Source organism: Cibotium barometz, chromosome 19, assembly GCF_041138505.1.
Source record: "Cibotium barometz isolate CiBa-2024 chromosome 19, ASM4113850v1, whole genome shotgun sequence".
In the NCBI taxonomy this organism is placed as follows: domain Eukaryota; kingdom Viridiplantae; phylum Streptophyta; class Polypodiopsida; order Cyatheales; family Cibotiaceae; genus Cibotium; species Cibotium barometz.
The window spans coordinates 38517416-38539394 of NC_141064.1; the positions used below are offsets into that span (position 1 = coordinate 38517416).

Genomic DNA, 21979 nt, shown 5'->3' on the forward strand with positions numbered 1-21979 from the left:
CAGATTCTACCTCGTCTAAAGAGGGTGACAACAAGAAAAAGAAGAGATGCAACTATTGTAGAAAACCTGGCCATCTTATTGAGGAATGTAGGAAGCGCATTGAGAGTGAAAAGAAAAAGAAGCAGCAAGGTTTGGCTGCTACTATGGACACTAAAGAAAAGGCAAACTTTGCTCATGAGGGATATGCATTAGTGGTTACACGGAGTTTGCCTGCTACTTGTATGTCTATCTCAGCTGGAGATTGGTACTTTGACAGTGGTGCTTCTAAGCACATCACTTCTTGCAAAGATCTCTTTGCCAATTTGCAGGATTCACCTCCAAGTGGCATAGTTATGTGTGCCAATGATGCCTCTTACTCCATTAAAGACATTGGCAATGTGGAGCTAACAGCATGTGATGGGAATAGCTTTACTCTTTGTGACACTTTATATGTACCAGGCATTAAGAAGAATCTCATTTTTGTTTCAGCCCTTGCATTATCTGGGTTTAAGGTTCAGTTTTCTGATCATTGTCGCTCAGTGTATGACAGCAAAGATTCAGCTTCTCTTATGCTTTCTCGGACATTATGCAGTGGCTTGTATAAGCTTGATATGTATGTCAGGAGTACTTATTCTCATGATGCTATGATTGCCTCCACATCCCGCGTGTTGAGTGGCACTGAGTTATGGCATGCTCGGTTTGGTCACTTGAACTTCCCATCTCTTGTACGCTTGCAGAAGCAAGGTATGGTGCATGAGCTTCCTCCTATGCAAGTTCCCTTCAAGCATGTTCCTTGAAAAGATGCACAGAAATTCCTTTCCTAAAGATGGGGCTATGAGGGCTGTCCGACCATTACAGCTTGTTCATAGTGATCTTTGTGGCCCCATGAGGGCTCCATCTTTTGAAGGACACTTGTACTTCATCACGTTCATTGATGACTACACTCGGTTTTGTTGGGTGTATGGTTTAAAAATGAAGTCAAGTGCCTTTGCAGCTTTTAGAGACTTCTGTCCCATGGCTGAAAATGCTTGTGGACACAAGCTTGTCACATTGCGTACAGATCGAGGGGGGAAATATATGTCAAATGAGTTCACAGCTTACATGCAGTTACATGGTATTTCTCATCAGTGTACTACCCCCTATACTCCTCAGCAAAATGGAGTTGCAGAGAAACGTAATCGTACACTCATGGAGATGGCACGTTGCATGCTCAAAAGCAAGGATCTGCCCAGTAAGTTTTGGCTTGAGGCGGTTATGTGTGCCAATTATGTGCTTAACTATTGCCCCATTAAAGCCTTGAAATCTAAGACTGCCTATGAAGCATGGAATGGCAAGATTCCAGTGGTGACTCATATGAGAGTCTTTGGGTGTTTGGCATATGTGCATGTGCCCACACAACAAAGACATAAGCTAGATGCAAAGGCAATCAAATGCATTTTCATTGGTTATAGTACTGAGAGTAAAGGATACAGACTCTATGTGCCTAATACATGCAAGATCATTGTGTCAAGAGATGTTATCTTTGACGAATATGCATCTCAACCACTTGTCTCATGTACCAAACAGCCGTCTATTGGGCCGGAAGATGTCTTTGATACTTTGTTGCCTTTATTCAATTCAAATGCGGACAATGTAGAGCCAGTTTTAGCTCATTTACCGCCACCTATGCATGCTGAAAACCAGCAAAATCAGCAGCTGAACTTGTCCCAAGTTGATCATGAAATGCCTCAAATTCATCAAGATACCTTGGGTGATGCATTGGCACGGGAAGCTCCAGATACTAGGAAGTCAAAAATTGTTCCTAGGTGGCTGGTTGACACTTTGCGTGATAGCAAACAGTCTACATTTATGCCAGGTCGTACATGTGCTGCTTCTCGCCATGCATCTTCACACTATGTGGATACAGCTCTTGTTGCCACCGCTTGTAATGGGGAACCCATTTCTCATGTTGATGCATTGGAGGATGACCATTGGGTGGCAGCCATGCGTTCGGAGTTAGACTCCATTGACAAAAACGGTACTTGGGAGTTATGTGACTTGCCCCCGGACAAGCGTGCTATTGGCACAAAATGGGTTTTCAAACTTAAGCGTAAGCTTGATGGTTCAGTTGATCGCCATAAGGCTCGCTTGGTCGCCAAAGGGTATGCCCAACGTGAGGGTATTGACTATGAGGAGACCTTTGCTCCCACTTCACGTATGACTACCATACGTACTGTTATTGCATTGGCTGCCCACCAGCAGTGGCATGTATACATCAGTTCAATGTTAAACTGCTTTTTTGAGTGGCGATTTGCAGGAGGAAGTTTATGTGTCTCAGCAACCTGGCTTTGTTCAAAAAGGTGCAGCAAATAAAGTATGTCGTTTACATAAAGCTCTGTATGGTCTTAAATAGGCCCCTCGTGCTTGGTACCACAAAATTCATACATACTTGACTGCCAAAGGGTTTCAGAATAGTTCAGCTGAGAGTACACTTTATGTACGCCACATTGGGAACAATGTTCTCATCCTTATTCTTTATGTGGATGACATGCTCGTCACTGGCCCTGAAGAGGGTGATATTTCAGCTTTTAAAGCTGATTTGCAGCATGCATTTGATGTCACAGACATGGGGCATTTACATTACTATTTGGGCATACAGTTTATACCTTTTGAGGGTGGTATCATGTTATCTCAGTGCAGATATGTTGAGCAACTCCTTGAGCGTTTTCACATGACAGATTGTAAACCTGTTTCTACTCCTATGGAACCAGGTCTAAAACTGTCACTTGAGCATGCTGGTGAGCCTTTTGATGTTGCCACCTATCAACAAGCTGTGGGATGCCTTATCTACTTATGCTCTACTTGTTTGGACATACAATATGCTGTTTCCAGTTGAGCAGATTCATGCATTGTCCGAGCACTATGCATTGGCAAGCGTGTAAGCGTGTCTTTCGCTATCTCAAAGGCACTACAAACTTTGCCTTGTTTCATGGCAGTTCTTCTACACTAATAAGCTTGCTTGCATTTACAGACAGTGATTGGGCAGGTTGCTATGACACGCAAGTGTCAACTAGTGGTCTTCTTGGTGACTCATGCATCTCATGGCTCAATAAGAAGCAGCCTACATTGGCCACTCCTAGTTGTGAAGCTGAATACAAGGCAGCCTTTACAGCTACTGTGGAATGTGTTTGGCTACGACGCCTTCTAGCCGATCTTGGTGTTGGACAACAATCTCCTACCACCATTTACACTGACAGTCAAAGTGCTTTGGCAGTTGCACGAAACCCAGTATTTCATGCCCGCACAAAGCATATCAAGGTTCACTATCACTATGTCAGGGAAAGGCTCCATGCAAGAGAGATTGACTTGGCTTATGTGTCTACACATGCCAATATAGCAGATGGGTTTACAACGCCTCTTTCGAGGGAAAAGTTTGAAGCTTTCCGCGAAGCTTTAAGCTTACAACCTCTTCCAGGGTAGTCTGCTACACCCTGTCCCAGTTCACACCATTCACTTGAGGGGGGTTTGTTGGTCATGACCACTCCCGGCTAGTTCAGGTGTGAATACAGCTTACTCACGGGCACTTTTTCTCTGTGACTGGACACAGGTTTTTTCCCCGTGTGAACACACTTATGTGTGTTGGACACCTTGCCCTAGGCTACTTTATGTACTCATATTGTACTTTCATAATTTTATAGAGTCCATCTTTTCCAGCACTCTCAGGTTTCTTTGTGCTTGAGGTTGTGTGCATGTGTATGTGTGGGGGCCATACAGGCAAGCTTGGCCAGGTGTGCACAGCAGTCAACCAGTATAAACATGTGTGAGCACCTTTTGTAAAAAGTCGAGGTGAAGGACAGCCGACCAAAAATATGTGCGCCTATAAAAGGGATCGTTTGGGGGCATATTTCATCATCTCATATTTTCTAAGCACACCAGCTAGCAGAGTAATTCTTTGTGGTGCAAAGGAGCAATCTGAAGCAGATGTGTTGGGCTGACCACTGGCATCTAACAGCGCTTTAGGCAGAGGATCTGGGATCTCCTTTGGTTTATTCCTGTACTTGTTGTAAACTCCTTCGTTGTACATAATATAAACAGAACTTACGAAAACTTGTGTGCGCTTGCGCTTCCATTCCGCTGCTATCTCTTCTCTCTCTAGTTCAGGAAAAATCTAGCTGCATATTTTTAGCCCAGTTTTGAATACGTTAGGTGACTTTTATGACACCTTTTTAGGGCTCACAAAAGGCCGAGGGACTGATGTTAGTTGAACAAGGATTTTCCTACAGATAGGCCCATCCACTCCCCATTCAGCCCAGTGAGCTTGGATCCCAGGCATCAGCAGGAGCATTGAGGACCAAGACAACAATACTCCACTTCACAGAGGACTAAGACGACAATACTCCACTTCAGTGGACCAAGGCGACAATGAGTTCAGCGACACACGAGAGCCAGGTTGTTCCAACGAGGATATAGTGGGAGCAACAAGACTGACGCCTGAGATAGTCTGTGTTTTGGGATCCGATCCAGCGTCTACGTATTCTCTCTCCTCTTTCTCTCATGTTAATGCACCACAGTGAGTGCACAGTTAACTCAGTAACACAGGTAGAAAGGCTTCAGCATGTGACACTAGCTCACCCCCAAGCTATAGAGGAATAGATCAACCTCGTATTCTCCAGCCATGTTTGCTGTTTGTATTGTATTCGCACGCAACATACTCGTAGTGGGAATGGTTCACTTAGCACAAGCAGTCCAGAAGCCTGCAGCATGGGCTCTTGAAATTGAGCAGTCGCCTATGTGGTCCCTGGAGAGGGGTTGTTAGCTGCCTACTTTCCCTACACATGCAGTTTTGAGTGTCAGAATTTCCCACTCTATTTAAAGATTTTTTATAGTGTCTCCATGGGAACACTCATTAACTGTGTAGCTTCCATTGCAGATTGAGCACCACACATCTGCAATCAACCTGTAGATGGTAGATCCAGTCATTTAAGCCCCACTGAAGGCACCCCGTTTATGCATGGCTAGGTGTGGCCAAGGTAGATGTACCTAAGGCCGGGGAAAGTGCGTACGCACGGCGATATGGTTAACTATTAGTAGGATCTACTCAATGGGGAAAAAAAAAAAAAGACTCCACACATATACACATGCATAAACATTAAAAATATCCTACTATGGCTAAAAGTTGAAACTTTGATGTGTCACTTTTATACTTTGTCATCAAGTGGTTAAAAACTGCATACCTCGAGCTTCAAGTATGATTCCACAATGTCAACTAAAAGAGGAAAACGCTCCTCCTCTTTGCTTGCTCCCATATCTGCTTTTTGGCCCAATTTCTCTTTCAGCTCTGATTTCCAAAACCCTCTTGGCTGATAAACAAGTATCACTATCATAATTAGCCTGCAAAGATAGATCTAAGAGTCCAAAAGGTCATTGAAAGGCTTGCATGTCTTGTAAGGAAAAGCCATAATACCAGATTGCATTCAGGTAGATACACTTTCAAGGTGTGTTCCAATTGACACCATTCCAAGTAGTCGCATATCAGGGCAGTCAGAAGTTTACCTGCAGAAGGTAAAAGCTGTCAACACTTTCTGAGTGATTGGGCAACTTGTGAATAATTGAAAAACAAACCCCCCACATATAGATGCAGCAAACTACACTAGGGAAAAGCATGGCAGGATTAGGGAACGGGTGGACGGACACCATTGAGACACGCACACACACATGAGCGTTCCCTCCCTCCCTCTCACCCCGCATCCGTCAGACCTGCCTGCTCCCCTTCCCTCCCTCCTTTCCTTCCTTCCCTCAACAGATCTGAACACAATAACTGCATCATAAGTGAAAATATATATATATAGAGAGAGAGAGTCAGATTTGGGTGAAATGCCAAAATTTCACACGTTTCCAATTTGTTCCAAAAAGTTTTGTGCTAGAAACGTTTCGCACCTTTCGTTTCGACGAAAGGCATTTTTTTGTGACTATGGGGCGCGTTGAGCATAGGACCTGCCAGGTCCCTTGGAGATGGCTTGCACACAGACAGTTAGCCCCGGAGGTTCAGGAGAGAGGCCTTGCAGGGATCCGGGGTAGAGACAAGCTCAGCATCAACATCGACTCTGCTATTCCTCAGGAGTGGCTAACACCTATCCCAAACCCGACCCCCCCACTATGGCTAGGCATATTTACTAGGCATGATATTCTTTTGGCCGTCCACAGAGTGGATGAGGCCAATGGTTTACTCACTTTTTCTATTGGTCCCCATGGCATATTAGAGAGATCTGAGAGCCCCTTGGAGGATTTCAATGGTTGCACCTTACAACGGTTGAGGGTGATTCGATTTCAGTCACGTGAGTGGCACATAGCCCCCCACTGGCCAAGGTGGCCAGGGAGAGATTCTGGCAGCTATGGATATGGGAGAGCCGATCTCTCACACGCCTCGAGTGGAACTCGGGAAAGTGGACTTGGCGTGATCCTACTAATAGGGAGGAGACTTTGGATGCCCCCTTTTTTTGCATACACAACGCGGCTAGGTCGCAAGATTCAGATGCCAAAGATTGATGGCACCCTAGCAACAGCAGTACATTGGCAGTCAGGGCCTCTCCCAACGTTTCCTCTCAGATTTTTAGAAGTGGCTCTGGGACAGTTTTCGGCCTCAAAAGATCACCCTCTTTCTTTGGCTGATGGCATACAGGAGGTTGGCGGTTGGCACGTGGTTAGCCATTGGAGGTCGACCAGCAGCTTGCACGAGGTGCGGCCACCCTCGAGAGTCTTAGCGACATTGTCTTTGGGATTTCCCGAAGGCTCAGCAGGTTTAGCAACGGATTCTCCGCATCTTCACGATGGACAAGACCTCAACCCGGATCATTACATGGGGCACCGTCGCTTGGGCCACAGAGGCTGAGGTTGCTAGAGCTTATGAGGAGGATGGTGGGGGGCTAGCTCTTCAGGTTTCTCACCTCCGCATTTCGGAAGTACCAGCCACTGACACTGGAGATCGGGCTCATGCTAGAGATGGGAAATTTGCAGTAGCATTGCAGCCTAGCACATGGCGAGCGAGATGCAACGAAGCCATCGAGGGTACCCACACTCCGCCTAAGGAGTCCATCACGAGCATTTGGCTCAACATCATCCATACCCTCCGCGGTCAATGGGGAAGTTGCAAAGTGGCTCTAACTACATGCGGAAGTGGCAGGAAGCTTTCTTGAGGCTATGGCGGCCTGGCCCTTTTACCACCAATAGAGGTGGCGATCCCACTTGGCATTACAGACCACCTGTGTGGTTATCCTCCCCCCCCCCCCCTCCCTCTGTATGAGATAGCCTTCTCCTCGTAGAGCAGTCAGCCAAAAGGGAAGTCCATCTTTCTCCACATTCAGATTATTTGGTACCCGCCCTATACACGAGGCGAGTTTGTATCTAGCCCTTCAGGGTTGTATTTAGCCCATCGTGGCTATTTACTAATAGAAGGATCTTTTTCTTGGGGAAAAAAAAAGCTAGGTTATTGCTATATAAGTGACCTTGGGGACACTTATGAGAGGTATCCACGCAACGGACAAGCAAGCTTGTCATTCGGTCTTGGCAAGCTGACGGCAATCGGACCTCACGCTCGGGGGTTGAACCTATGGTTGGGTGGTGAGTCACTAGCCACAATCCATCGTGGTCATGTGATGCGTACGACGTCGGGTCTACAAAACCTCTATTAGGGTTTCTCACGTATGTGGGTTAACAGTGGTAACAGACCCGGATCTTGCAAGGATAGAACCCATGGATGTGGGGATTGATGGGCTAACGCAAGAAGTACACAAGACAATGCCTTTACCGATTGCTTTTGGGAAAGGAGAGCTCTTATGCATGGATGTGCAAGGAGCAGGGGAACGAGGAAAAAGCACCCTGTATATGCAGGCTGATTTCACCCTTTCATGCATGAAAGCCATGATGCCACCTAGAGGCAACGCTATCCAGCGCTGAGACCTGAGAAGCTGGGAAACATATTTCAGGCAGGGTGTATGGGCTGGTTGGCGCACAGGAAATGGGTTGAATCAGGCCGTGCAGATGGGGCAAGAGAGCCCAGCTAGGGGCGTGACCAGAACGGCCAGCGCATGGCCAGGTTTGGACGAACATAGGGAAGCCCTGGCCAGCGCAGCCATGGGGCCTGGAGGCGTAGTCAAGGGCGGCCAACCAAGGGGCACACAAGGCAGCCCACAAGGTGGCCAGTTGGCACAGCCCAGACCAGCCGACCAGATGGGCGCGCAAGCCAGCTAGCAGGGCGGCCAGAGAGGGGGGGCAGCCTGGCCAGCCTTGAGATGGCTGTATGTGCAGCCATGCGGCACCCTAGGGGGGCCAGTCTTGCCGACTGCCAAAGCTATGCACAGCAGCCACCTGTGAGGGGCCAGCAACGCGGCAGATGTGGGCCTGCCACATGATGGGCGGCCAAGGCAACGCTGGGACCAATCAACGCAAGGCGCATAGCCGGCAGCAGCACAGGCGGAAGCACAGAGGGCCTGCATGCAAGAGAGGAAGAGGCAGATGATCCTCACGTAGAGAGAGCCCGCAGGATGAGATTGTGCAGGAGAATGGTGGCATGTTGATGCACTAAGAAAAGCAGGCTATGGCTTTTTTTAGAAAGCAAGAAAGGGCATGTTTTTTTGAAGTGGGCCGAGTCTTAAAAAGGCCTAAGGTGGTCAACCTAAAATCAGCTTTAGCAAGGTTTGTATGGAAGAAAGGGAGAGAATGCCCCTGCTAATTTTTACCCCTTTGCCCAATTTTGCCTAATTTTTCCATTTCTCCCAAATACACAGTAGCGTCTTCTACACAGAAAAAAAAAATTTTGATGGACTGACGGAGGTTGAAAAAGGCCTAGTGGGCTCCCTCCACCACTTCCGACCATTGTGGGATGCAATCACTTCTTCTAGGGGTGAATCGTCATTTTATGGAGTCGCCTCTCTTCACCACAAAGCCATGACTCTTCCAAAAAAAAAAAAAGACAATGTTTTTAAAACAATAAGGCTTATAAACCTTAGCCTTATCAAAGGCCACATCATCAACAGAGGGGGAAAAAAAAACAAGCAGCTCAACACGCATGCCCACGGCTGGCCCAAAGCAAAGAAAAAAAAAGCGTGAAGAAAAATAGCAAAAAAGTATTTTTACCTTTGACGAGTACTTGCCTTTAACAAAGAAAAAAACAACAAAAACAACACCCAACACAATGTGGACATTTGATGTTCAAGAAACCCACAAATTCATCATCATGTGGACACAACACACTTTGGGTGTGCAAATTTGGATTTATGGTTTACAAAAAAATAAAAAACCTCTCTGCTCCCTCTTCATCCGCAACAACTCAGTCCCAATCATAGTAGTTAGGGGGTTGTTTGAAACGGGTTTCCTAAAAGTTTCAAACGCATTCCAAACGTGTTTCATAAAATCAGTCCAAAGTTTCCTACAAGTTTCCTACCTACAAGTTTTCACATGTACAAAATTTCAAATATATACTGTATAAAATATGTAAAAAAAACACTAAATGCATAGAATACATGGAAACATCAATTTGAAGCCAGCAGATGCAGTAGCAATTCCAACAGCATCTTCAAGAGTCCATGGACACACTCATGGACACACTGGCTTCTCAAATCCAGCAATTGTAGACAGTTCAACGCATAGATCATCTAGTTCAGTTCAGCGCATCTCATCCAGTTCAGCAAACACATTGAGCATCCATCTACTCAGCGTTTCCTTCCCAGGCAACAAGGAGAGCATCTGCGTTTCAGCATCAGTTCAGCATCACATCAGTTCCAAGCCATCCCTTCAATGTTTCCTTCCCAGGAGACAAGGGAAAGTCAGTGGGACAGCAGTTTATCCAGCATATCAGCATATTCACCATATAAGTCATGATTCTTATCTCCTACATAGAGGGAAGCCGGCATCGAAGGGTGGACCTCAGCATTGGAGCAAGGAACAGTCCTCAGCATCAGCATTCAGCCCATTCTTCTCATCCCGAGAAGGATCTACACCTAGGACAACATCATAGATCTATTCAGATCTCATTGTAACCCATTCATCTAATACAACTGCATTGCATTGCATTGACACTATCTGTCTATTTCTTAAGCATCATTAAGTGCAGTTTAGTTAGCCTAAGGTTGTGTTTACGACGGTCACATCCTTCACATGTCACAACTTTGCTTTGGGGTGGTAACGACGACAGCATACTAGAAAAACGGTTACAACGTGGAAGAAATTTGACCAAGTCATCCGTAAGCAATTCATTCCTACAAATGTAGATTTTCAAGCGCGAGCTCGGTTACGCCACTTGGACCAAACTAGTTCTCTCGCTTCTTATATATATATATATACCTAGATGAATCCAGGAACATGTCCAAATTCACCTTTTAGAAACGTGCATGTTATATACTCATGGTAGTCAACCCACAAGACTATATAACTATCAACTCCATTATGCATAGTATGGACTAGATACTACGACATCCCCACTAACGTCATCAGTGCCCAATAGTGGGTGTAGAACTCTGTATCAAGATATGCTCTCACACACGCACTCCACACACACACACACATAAGAGGAATATTCACACAAAGCCCTTCGTACTGAGTTTCTGTCAAACCTCCAGAGATGCAGGGCACACTCAGCCATAATGAAGACTAGCACTAAGGGAAGTAGCAAATCAGTACAACAAATAACTAGTCCGATACTACAGATTGATTCTTTGTCTCCAATGGACAAGCTTCATGCCTTCATTGAAGGTTTACAGCCCCCACTTCGTACCGATGAGCAAAAGTACAGTCAAGTCCACCTTGTTGCCACCATTCACTACACCGAGCGAGTTGCGATGGTTCTGAACAATCCTCAACTGGCAACTTTCAATTTCAACCCAACTCCCCTTGGCAACGTTCACAGCACCCTCACCAACAGAAAGGGTCGTATTCTTATCATTTGAGTGTCAAGACTCCTTTCAACCACATGCATTTGATCATGGACCCGACTCTAGATGTGACCAACCTCACAATTCTCGCTCAGGGCCATGGAGCTGCAAACGAGTGGCTCAACCTTATGGCACGCCAGGTTGGGGTTATCTAGTCTTGGTAGGCTCGAGGCAATCGGACCTCAAGTGCGAGGGTGGTTTGAGGTACCGAACCTACAGTTGGGTGGTGAGTTTCTAGCCACAATCCATTGCAACCATGCAATGCATACTACGATGTCAGGTCTATGAAACCTCTATTAGGTTGTCTCAAGTATGTGGGTCTAGCCCTAACGCTTTGTGGTTCTACATCAGATAATCCTTGGTTAGGTCTATGGAAACCTTATAGATGCACAAAAGTAGTTGTTGCCAACCATTGTTATAACACCTGTATTTACAGGATACCCCTGTGGATGGGTATGTGAGAAAGTCTCAAGGGCTATGCTAGTGGGTGAGGTGGCCAATTAGAGGAGAAATGTCCTAAGGAGAGACCCTACACATTTAAGACAATTAAATCCCTAGGACATTTCCTTCAATTGGCCACCTCACCCGATGGCTTAAGGGAATCCCATGAATACAGCTGGAGTAACAGCCATTCCTTTTCAGAAAATTGCTCGCCCTAACTACCAGCATATTAACACTGACCTGAGCCCCACTTACTTGCCATCTTAACTACTGTCCCTACACTACACTAATACTTCATGAAAGACTACCAGTGGGGCAGGCTGCCGCCAAATGCAGTAGATTGTGAGGCAGGCACTCCATGGGATGTGCAGAAGAGTCAGCAGCAAATGGGTGGGCTAGAGGCATGTTTACACCTTAAAAGCCAGGGTAGGAACTTGGGCAACTGAGCAGCCTATAATTACTAAATAGGCTCCTTTCCTCTCAGTGGAACATGTAAGCAGCAAAAAGTCTCTGTGCAGCTAGAGCTGACCGCTGGACAGCTTTCCCGTGACTCCCCTCCCCCGGGGATGATGGTCACGGGCCTGTAAGGCTTCTAAGGATATGAGCACGCACCGAGTCCACCCATTTGCAGCTGCTTTGGCCGACACTGTTCTGCACACATCCTCTGTCCCTAGTCCACAGGTCTACTGCATTTGGGAAGCCTGTCCACAGCAAAGGTGCCTTCATCCTGATAATCTGCTGCATATCATCCTGACCCCACACCCAAAATTCTCCTAATCTAAATAGTATGCACACAGATTTGTGCAAGGAGATTTACTTGCCTTTCCACAAAGACTACCTTCTCTTACGCCCTTGCACCCATTACACCCGCTATAACCAGCACCTAAACCTGCATGTCGAATTGTGCAGATCCAGGTGTTGTACATCTGTCAGAATAAGAGTAAGATCTAGGTCCAACAAAAAAGCACACATCTTTGTAAAGGTCAAACACAGAGCAGCTTTATCAAAGCACACAGCACCCGCCCACCAGCATGTCTTTGACTGATAGATGCAATTGCACTTACAGAAAAACTTTATTAAATACATGCCTGTAGGGGAGGCATGAAGTTCCTTTGCACGTTCATTGCAGCTTCCCAGCAAAGCAAAGGTAGGATTCTCATCATTTTCCATTGCTCTATCCTCCTCCTCTATTGCAGCAAAGACGTTTGCTCTTAATTCTGCCTGTATACAAAGCATTCAAGGTTAAAGCCTTCTCAATCAAAGTAGGGTCCACTATGTATAAAAGCATAAGGAATGGAATTAAACCGAATGAATCATTAATTAGAAATAATTAGTAGAAATGTTTAAATTTGCTTCAACTTGAGAACATTCTAGGCAATTCCATGCAACAATTATCAAATTTTGAATTACATCAATACACTAGAAGAAATTGAAAGAGGGTGACTAGAGCATTAATTGATCTTAATTCATATATGATGTTGCTACAGAGCTAGCCGACACAGTATTCAAGTCGGGTATAGTATTCTGCTGGCCGACAACAGGTCGGCCAGGGCTCTTGCACCAAGAGCTTGTAAAAGGCTATGCCAAGTTAAGTGTTGGATCATTCACTCCTCTAGGGAGTCGAATCACTAGATGTAGGACTCTATGAGTCAAGAACCCTTTGATGAGAGGCAGCCTATGGCTTGCCACAATGTACACCTTTTTTGTCACGTGCACGCCCGTGCCATGGCTAATCTTCAGCATGAACTGGCTTAATCCCTGATTAGTGCAGCAATTAGGTCAGCATCATCATCAGCATTACCACCAGCATACCATCATCATTAGCATCAGCATCAGCACCAGCATTGGTAGCAACATCATCATCAGCAGAATGAAGAGCTGGGAACCCTGTCAGCAGCCAGCAGAGATGCTGTCAGCAGCCATCAGGGGTTCCAACAGCAGGCGGCCTGGCAGTCAACTGGCATGGCAGCAGGTTTGGGCAACATCATATATGAAGCACAGCAATTTATGCATTAAATACTTAAAACCAGGTCCAAGCTTCTGGCTGACTGCAACCTTCCCCCATATATATAAGCAAAAGGTATAAATCATTACATCATCAAGTACATTCAGTTCATAATTCATCATTCAGTCACCCCTATGGGCCTACATCATGTACAAGCATCAAATTACCTTTTTGTACCATAGTAATACAAGAAAACCTGACACCTAATCTCTCTCCTCCATCTTAATCTTGTGTTAATTAGCATCAATGTTCTTAATAATGCTTAGGGCTGTGGATCAATACAACAAGGCTCCCGCACATGCAACATTGATATCATAGCATTCAGGCTCAGCCCACTAAGATATGTCCCAAGGAAGGTGCAGAATTCTAACCAAGGAAGGTGCACAATTCCAGCAGAAAGGATACAGCAAGGTAGCAGATGGAGTGGTCTCAAACAAGCGAAGCTAGAGGAAGCATTCCCTGAGGGTAGGTACACATACCCAGTACCTCATTAAGCCCTCAAATCATTTCCAAAGGCCTAGCAACAAGCATGATCACTTCCAGTAGGTGACCCAACGCTGTGTCAAGGTTAAGGGAAAGCAAGCATGAGGACAACAATGACCAGATGCTCAGTTCTTCATCAAGACTTGGATGTGGAGATCAGGAGTAAAGGTGTTCAGACAAAAATATCAATCAATAAAGTCAAAGTCAGTGGTGGCAGTTCAAGGTTAGTAGAAGTCCATGGAGGAAGGATGACAAAGTGTCCACCCCGTCATCAAGTTTAGTAGAAGGGAATGTCACGTGCACACCCGTGCCATGGCTAATCTTCAACATGAACTACCTTAATCCCTACTTAATGCAACAATTAGAATAACATCATCATCAATATTAGCACCAACATACCATTATCATTAGCATCAGCATCAACACCAGCATTGGTAGCAACATCATCATCATAATCATCATCATATTGATTATAAGCTATGTGCAACATGGATAGCGTAGCGCGACCTTGAGCTCCCCCCCCCACCTGCGTTTGTCTGCCTGCGCCCCTTCACCTCCTTCTCCGCCCCCTTCCTTCTGCCTCGTGCCTTCCTTTCAGCCCCCGTTGCTTCTGCCCCCTAGTTTTTTTTTTCACTCTTTCTCCGTTCTCTACAGCTGCGCCAACCTCCCCCCTCCCGCTGCACTTGCCTTCCCTGCCTCCCCTCTCTCTGCCAATGTGCGTGCCCCCCCCCCCTTCGCTGCCTGCGCTTCCCTCTCTCCTCTCCGCCTGCCCCCCCTCTCTCCTCTCCACCTCTCCGCCACCCCCCCCCCAACACACATCTCCGCCTACCTTTCCTCTCTCCGCCTTCGCACCCCCCCCTTCCTTTTCGCCTATGCCCGCCTCAGCCCCTCCCTCTCACCCTTTCCTCAGCCCGCTCCCCCTCCCTTTTTTGGTGTTTCTTCTATTTCTCTTCTTTCTTTCTTTCTTTTCTTTTTTTCCTTTTTTCTTTTTCTTTTTCTTTTTTTCTCTTTTTCTTTTCTTTTTTTCCCGTTTTTTCTTTTCTTTTTCTTTTTCATTTCTTTCTTTCTTTCCTTCTTCTTCTTCTTCTTCTTCTTTTCTTTTCTTTTTTCTTTTTTCGTTTCCTTTCTGCGCCCTCCACCCCTCCCTTTCCTCTCTTCTCCACCATCTCTAGCCCGTCCTTGTTCCTCCGGCAAGGCCCTCAAGTTGTGGGTATTTCTTCATTGTCTCGGCAAGTTTCAGCCTCTTCTGGTCTTCGCCCCCAAGAGGACTCCATGGCAATCGCTCCATCTCCCCCGACTGAGGCCGCTGTTACCTGCCTTTTGTTTTCCGAAGCGAACCTACAGCTTCTCGCTACGACTATCGCATCCCTAGAGGCCTCCACTTTGGTATGCAAGATTGTCGATAGCCGCCCCGCGCGTGGCCAACTCACCAGGTTGAGTTCGACTCACCAGCGGCGTCTGATCTTGACATGCAGCTGAGCCCCATTGCACTGCGTACGGCCCATGCCTTCTTTGCACTGCGTACGGTGGCAGCACGGCTTCAACCCGGCATATCTAACCCATTAGCTAGAGTTTCAGGCTTTCTCGTGACAGTTTGCTTTCCAGGCCTCAAGAAGGAATACCTTCCTCTTCTCCCAGTGATTGGTGGTGCCATCGGGAGAGTGATGGAACCCCCACCGCTGCCTCGGCCCTCGCACGAGCAATGGGGATTCCATCTCTCTGCATTTGTATTGCCTCGTCGGATTCAGTGCCTCACATGATATCTATTCCCAGTCTTCGAGGCGATCCCATTACGCAGCGAGTGGAGTATTCCATCCTTCCAAGCCAATGCTTTACTTGCAGACAGATGGGTCATCTGGCCAAAGTTTGCCCTCGGCGTCAGAGTAGGCGACCGCCCTCGGTGGTTACCCCTCCTACTTCCCACTCAGATCCTCATCAGGGGGCCAACGGAAGAGTAGGTTCCTAGGCCGCGGAGCACCACGTTCCGACCATGGATGACCCATTAGCCGGATAGTGGCAGACGGTTGGCCCCCGCCCCGGTCGCCAGCCGAGCACCAGAGCTGAGCATTGCTGCCGTGCACGCCAAGCTGGCAACATGCAAGAGGATTCGGTTCTATCATAGAATCGTTTTGAGAACTTATCACAACACCCCCTCCCGAGGTGGGGGCCGATTCCTCGTTGCAACTTCTCCTCTGACCTTCAGTGCCCAGTGGGGTAGGTTGACCCCACCCTCGCTTCGTCGAGCCTTCCCCAGCAACCTTCCTCTCCGATGGATACCTCTCAGCAGCATTCCTCTCCGACCCCTCCTCCCCCCCCTCTCCCACCCTCGCCTCCGACTCTCCCCGTAGTTGCTCCATCTTCCCCTTCCTCTTTCTCCGTGCCTACGATCCCCCCCCCTCCCCCACCCTCACCTCCGACTCTCCCCGTAGTCGCTCCATCTTCCCCTTCCTCTTTCTCTGTGCCTACGATCCCCCCCCCCCGCCCCTCCAAAGCATTCCTGTTGGCCCCCTGCAACCCCTAACCCAGAGAGGAGACAGCCGGCGAGTACCGTTACACCGCCTGATTCATCGTTTCTCAGAGCTGGTGGAGATGACCATTGCGGCCTCACCAGAGAGGGCTCTCCCACTTGAGTCTCCACGTGGGCCCCCTAGGATCTTGGGGCAGCCTGTGGATTATAGTTTCTTCCGGTGTCTTCCGACAGAAGGGACAAACAAGTTCTAGGAGACCGTAGCCCCTATTTGAGTATGTGTGGTCTTCCACAACTCCAGACCTTCTACGCCAGAGAATGGCGCGATGATCTTCTCTTTCCCCTTGAGCGCAGCCCCCAAGACAAAGTGGGATCTAAAGTCAGTGGCTACTACCATACAAGATCAGGCAGTTGAGCTGTCGCATCATCTACAAGATCTCTGGATCACCGACGTTCTTACTCATTTATGGCCTTTGGCCAAGATGGAGCTTACTGGATCAACACACAGAGACCTCTCCCCCCTTCTTACAGATACCTCCATTGTGATCGATGGAGCACGGAGTATGCACTCTCTCATGCTCGGGCAAAGTGGCAATACATGGAGGGCAAGATCCACGCCCACTTGGCACGACTCTGCACCAAGACAGATTATGACTATTCCCCGTCTAAGCCTGCGCCCAAGACTCTTCGAGTGGAGGGCAGTTCCGGTAGTTTCACCTCACACTAAGATTGATATGAGGATTGTCTCATGGAACATTCAGGAGCACCATCTTACTCAGGGGTGTACCCGCTGCTACGGGAAGATTCTACCAAGCAGGAGTCATACTTTTTGGTCTCCATCCTTCGGCCCTTCAGGGATGCAGGGAGGAATGTCTCTCTCTGTCAGTGAGCAGCTTCTACCGCCTGTGACACAATCAGGAGTCATAGTTCCAGGACGTTGCATTGGCTTCCTCAACATTTATGCCCCCAATGCGGCTGCAGGTAGAGCTATCTTTTGGAGCACTATCCGACAGGCCCTTCCCCAACTGATTTTTGGTGCATGGGCGGTAACTTCAACAACATGATAGAGGCAGCGGAGGACAGACTTGGGGTCGCACGACCTCTGTCTCAGGGGTGGAGTACTCTGCATGGGAGGAGATGATACTGGTTCTTAGGGGACAAGACCCTTCGCATATTCCAGAGTTTGGGCGCAGCACTGGGAGTCTTAGCTTTTCTCAATCGGATAGAAGAACCACTGGCCCCAACCTCTCTCGACTAGACAAGTTTTATGTGGACGAGTGGGCTTGCAGCCGTGGAGGCATGGTTGGTATTCTGGCAAGCACTACATTTTCAGATCATGCCCCAGTTATTCTGTCCCTAGAGGACCCATGGAGCCATGATAGACATGTGAGCTCCAGGATTCCAGACAACCTCATTCAGGACCCCGAGATTTGTAAGCAGATATGGGCAGGTCTAGACTTTTCCTCAGGATCTGCAACGTACACTTTGGATGAGGGCCTTGGGGAGGTCAGTATTTTCTTACAGGAGGCAACCCAGAGGAGATTGGAGGGATTTCGGGAGCAGGAGAGGAGTCTGAGGAGGGGCTTAGCCTCTTTACAACGTCTTCAGGAGAGTTCCCCAGACAGCCCGTGGATTGAGAGTCAAATCGCTGCTGCCCGCACGGAGATTCGGTCCATTGAGGAGAGGAGGGTGGAGTATAGATACCATGCCACGGCCTCATTCTGGACTCAGGCCGGTGACAGAATTCCTAGAGACTTCTTTGAGATAGCTGGCCCTCACAAAAGGAGAGACGGTATTCGCAGGCTACGTGGCCAGGATGGAGGTATTGTTTCTGATCCCCCGCAAGTGAGAGCCATCACCACAGATTTCTTCCGGTCTCTTCTCACTAGTGCCCCATTACCCCCCCAGGTGATGGATGCGCACGAGAGAGTCTGGAGAGACACGAGAGAGGTGGTTCCCCCCTCTCTTCGGTCTTTCTTCTCGACCCCTTTTACTGCAGAGGAGCTAGCGGAGGCGGTGAAGGCATTACCCAGGGGCAAATGCCCGGGGGCGGATAGGCTTCCTGCTTCTTTCTTTCTTCGCCATTGGGACCTCATGGAAGGTGGCCTTCGCACTGCCTTCAATGAGATTATGCTCACAGGTCCCATGCCAAAGAAGCTCACAGAGGGCTTGATACATTTGATTCCCAAGGAGGGTGGTGATAGATTAGAGATCCAGCAGTGGTGGAGACCCATCACCCTTCTAGGACGGCCTACAAGATTTTGGCCAAGGCCAAGGCGACTTCAATCTTCCCTCCCAGACTTGATCCATAACACTCAGACTGGTTTTGTTCAGGATCGGAGTATTTTGGATAACATCTTTACCTTTTGGCAGGCGACAGCTTCAGCCAGATGGCCCTTTTCTCACAGATAGAGGCGGTGACCCCATTTGGCACTCCAGACCACCTAGGTGGTTGTTTCCCCCCCCCTCACTCTCCGTATTTTTTTCCCATTTATCTAGAGCTGTGTATAGGCTGTCGGCTACCCCCAGGTGCTGCCCGACTGTGTCTATTGCAGCCCGACTGCTCTACTGATACCCGACCACCCTTTCAGTCCTCGCCGACTAACCATTTTGCTGGTCGTGAGCAGTCAGGCTGCTGTCGGCCTGTTTTGGGCTGGCCAACCAGCAGCTAGGGGCCATATAAAATGGCCCCTTGCCTTCACACTCATTCATTGTGTATTCCGGGATTTTATTGGTGTATATAGCAGAGTTTGAAACCGGCCTTCAGAAACTTGACGGGCGGTGAGCACACTTAATCACACTTAAATCTCTTTACGAACTAGAATAATAAACTTGGAAGAAGAAGAAAAAGAATAAGTGGAGCTAGAGTGCTCCTACACAAAAGACCAATTGGCCCAAAGCGTGGCGCCCCCGCATGTATTTATTTATCACTCGAGGTTGGCGTGGCCCTTGTACAATTCACTAGAAGAAATCCCCTTGCTCCACGTAGAGGAGATCTCCTTGAACTTTCACCCAGTTTGTGTTGTGGTGAAACAAGAGCCTTGGCCCCCTTTTTATACAAGTTTGGGGGAAAAAGCTATGCTTTTCCCCTTAGAAAAATCTATGCTTTTCCCCTTAGAAAAATCTATTACAAACACTTTTCCCAAAAGACTATTGGATAGCTTTCTCTTTTTTTTAAAAAAAATTAAAAAAAATAAGCAAGTAGCGTTTAGAAAAAAAAAAACGCTTGCGGGTTTGCTGCCCGGCGCCCACGCTTCGCTGCTGCCTTGTTTCGCTTCTCTCTCTCTCTTGCTTGTGCACCTGCATGACTGCAACGCCTGCCACGTCAGCTGCCTAAGTGGCAGCGCCTGCAGCCTGCCTATGCAATCAGCCACCGCTTCTCTCTTGCGCTTGCTTGTGCGCCTACCTACATGGCAGCACCTGCAGCCACGACTGCCCAGCCACTTGCGCTTCTTGCAGCCAGGTGTACCACACACACGTGCGCTTCAGCTAGGTGCCACATCAGCTACAGTCCATCGTATGCAGCCAGCCGTACCACTTGTCAGCTGCCACATCGCCTGTGCCACGTGGCAGTGCCACGTCAGCTGCCTACCATCAGTGCCACGTGTCGGCTGCCTGTACCCGATTGTACTTGCAAAGCTAACCCACAAGATGCCTCAGCTGATGCTCTTGCAACAAGATAAGAGAAAGACCAAAAAAACATGCGCACACATGTACACACACACACACACTAAACATGTATCTGTACCCTCACACGTGTGTACAATCTTACATATGCATGTACAAAGTAAAACATGATTAGTGAATGCTAAACATGCTTAAAACATAATTACAATGCTTAAGAAAAGAGGTAAAATACTCAGTCCTGTAGCATACCCCCCTCTTAAAACAAAGCAATCGTCCTTGATTGTTCATTGAAAGGATCTGCCAACTGAAACAGAACCTAAGAGAGCAACAAGAAAGCTATGTCCTGCCAACTGAAACAGAACATCTGAATAACATAAATCAAGAGCATCCATCTCGTGAATAGTCATGTCCCCTTGGATGCTTTACCTGCTCCGCTCATGGCCATCCCTCAGGACCCATGATCAGCAATACATCATGAACATGAGTAAACATTGATGCTTATCAAATGAAAGTCTAGAATAGGCATCCCCATTCTCTCAATGATTCATGGATAAAGATTCGTATATCCATGAATCAAACCATGTGACTAGTACACATATATCATAGCAATCCCATAGGCAGATATACTATCAGTTTAGTACCTCGGGTGTGCTGATAAGAACACCAAGCGACTTCCAGATCTCATCCAAGTGAACTCTGTGACAAGGGAGCGGAGTCACCCCCCTCTTGAGTAAGAGGTAGTACTCCGGAATCCACAGCTTGACCTGTTGAAGCACTTTCTAAGGTAGGCTTCAAACCAAAAGCCTCGAGGTAAAGTTGTAGTATCCTCGGTGAATCTACCAAGTCACCCTCCTCCATCCACTTCAAATCCGTAGGTGAATAGTTCACAATCTTCACCAGATATCGACGTGAAACTTTTCCTCTGACTTTTCTTTCTTTATGTGCCAGAATCTGTTCCGGTTGAAGAATCTCATCAAGTTCTTCTACCTCTAGTTGTGTCTCATCAATCTGATCTGTAGGCACCTCACCTCTGAAAGGTCTAAGAAGACTCACATCGAATGCATTATGAATCCTCCAATGATCCTGTAACTGAAGACGATAAGAAACATCACTCATCTTCTCAATCACCTGTAAAGGCCCATAGTACCGCGCATACTCAGTTTAGGATATAAGCTCTGTTTACCCTTCATTTTCCTAAGTCTCGCCTTCTCAAATCTCAAAAGCACCCAATCACCCAAATCAAAAACCAATGATCGACAGTGTAGGTTTGCTGCTTTCTCTATTTCTCTTGAGTCCTTTGAAGAGCCACCTTGACCTTCTTGTAAGCCTCATCCATATTCTCCACAAAACAATCTGCCTCGAAGATCTTATCTTTTGTATGCAAGATCGGAGGTACTTTCTTCCCGCCTTCCACAGTCTCGAAAGGTGCCTTACCTGTCGAAGTGTGAATGGTGTTGTTGTAAGCAAACTCCACCAAAGGAAGATACTTTTCCCACTGTTCCTTATGATCCGAAACATAACACTTTAGAAGATCCAATACAATTGAGTTGGCAATTTCCGATTGCCCATCTGTTTGTGGATGAAAAGACGATGAGAACTTCAATGAGGTCTTCATGTTCTCGAACAATGCTCTCCAAAATAAACTCGTCATTCGAGGATCTCGGTTACTAACAATAGATGTTTGGTCATACTTCACCTTTTGACAAATGATGCAATCACGAACAAAAGCATCAGCATCCCTGCGCATAGGAGGCCAATAAAAGAATGCCTCCAAAGCTTTCACTGTAGCCTCAATACCACGATGGCCTGCATAAGGCGGAGCATGGCATTCTGTCAAAACCTTCTACCTCAACTGAGATGTGACAATTTGTCATGCACATTGCATCATCAAAAATCCTTCCTTGAGAGAATAATGATCAACTCGCTCTCCTTCAGTCAAACGATCAAAAATCCACTCTAAATCTGTTCTCGCATATCATCAAGTTCATGATGAAAGATAATAGAGACGGCGGCCACATGTGGTTTCCTAGGCAAGGCATCCGCAACCACATTCTTTTTGCCATCCACATGAAC

The 21979-nt window shown here is 47.3% G+C and overlaps 1 protein-coding gene across 2 annotated transcripts in view; it reads right to left on the bottom strand.

Moving 5' to 3' along the window:
• LOC147628560 (protein TONNEAU 1b-like) overlaps positions 1 to 21979 on the bottom strand; it is a 60353-nt gene that overhangs the window by 25475 nt on the left and 12899 nt on the right. For both annotated transcript variants that reach the window (XM_086813749.1, XM_086813748.1), the window contains exons 2-4: positions 12413 to 12545; positions 5423 to 5511; positions 5193 to 5318 (exon numbers count right to left, since the gene is read on the bottom strand). In XM_086813749.1, coding sequence (XP_086669875.1) covers positions 5193 to 5318; positions 5423 to 5511; positions 12413 to 12545 — 348 coding nt within the window. The remainder of the gene's footprint in view (positions 1 to 5192; positions 5319 to 5422; positions 5512 to 12412; positions 12546 to 21979) is intronic.